The following is an 863-nucleotide window of genomic DNA, read 5'->3' on the forward strand; positions in this document are numbered from 1 at the left end:
CCACTACCACCACCAGCACCAGCAGCAGCAGCAGCAGCAACCACCACCACTACCCCATCAGCAGCAGCACCACCACCAGCAGCAGCAGCAGCAGCAGCAGCACCCGCACCACCACTACCACCACCAGCACCAGCAGCAGCAGCAGCAGCAACCACCACCACTACCCCATCAGCAGCAGCACCACCACCAGCAGCAGCAGCAGCAGCAGTAGAAGCAGTAGTAGTAGTAGCAACAGCAGCAGCACATGCACGCACGCATCCATACACATGCACGCACGCATCCATACACATGCACGCACGCATCCATACACATGCACGCACGCATCCATACACATGCACGCACGCATGTGTACACATGCAGGCACGTATACACGCACTCTCACAAACACACACGCACATACGCACTCACGCACATACACGCACGCACGTCCACGCACGCACGCACACACGCCATACATTACCGCGCAGCCGACGCGGATTTCAACTCGATTCTATCCGTATTTTCGTCGAAATGCAATTTTCGCAGCTGAAATGCCAGGCGCCGAACGGAATCATCGTCGGTTATCGGTCGGATCCGGACCCGAATCAACACGCTCGCATCGCATAATGACGTCATCGTCGCCACATCCGGGTGCCGACGCCCAATCTATGTCCTAATGGAATCTACTCTCACGGATGGATGGTGTTGTACTGCGAAATTGTGAGACCTTCGGGTTCTCGTAGTTCGACAGCGTAGAAGTGACAGCGTTGGTAACAGAGATAACCAGTAGAGGTAGACGTAGCTTCGTTGATTCTTGTTTCACTAGTACTTTATTAGTAACTACACATACAAAATATATATATATACATACTACAGCCTATAGG

General features: G+C 53.3%; 1 protein-coding gene across 1 annotated transcript in view; it reads left to right on the forward strand.

Moving 5' to 3' along the window:
• The window catches only part of LOC106810946 (gamma-glutamyltranspeptidase 1-like), a 25748-nt gene extending 25142 nt beyond the window's left edge, over positions 1 to 606 (forward strand). Inside the window, exon 10 of the mRNA XM_014814428.1 lies at positions 526 to 606. Within this exon, the coding sequence (XP_014669914.1) occupies positions 526 to 606 (81 nt within the window). The remainder of the gene's footprint in view (positions 1 to 525) is intronic.
• The last annotated feature ends 257 nt before the right edge of the window (positions 607 to 863 follow it).

The sequence above is a fragment of the Priapulus caudatus genome, unplaced genomic scaffold, assembly GCF_000485595.1.
Source record: "Priapulus caudatus unplaced genomic scaffold, Priapulus_caudatus-5.0.1 Scaffold489, whole genome shotgun sequence".
NCBI classification, from domain to species: Eukaryota; Metazoa; Priapulida; class Priapulimorpha; order Priapulimorphida; family Priapulidae; genus Priapulus; species Priapulus caudatus.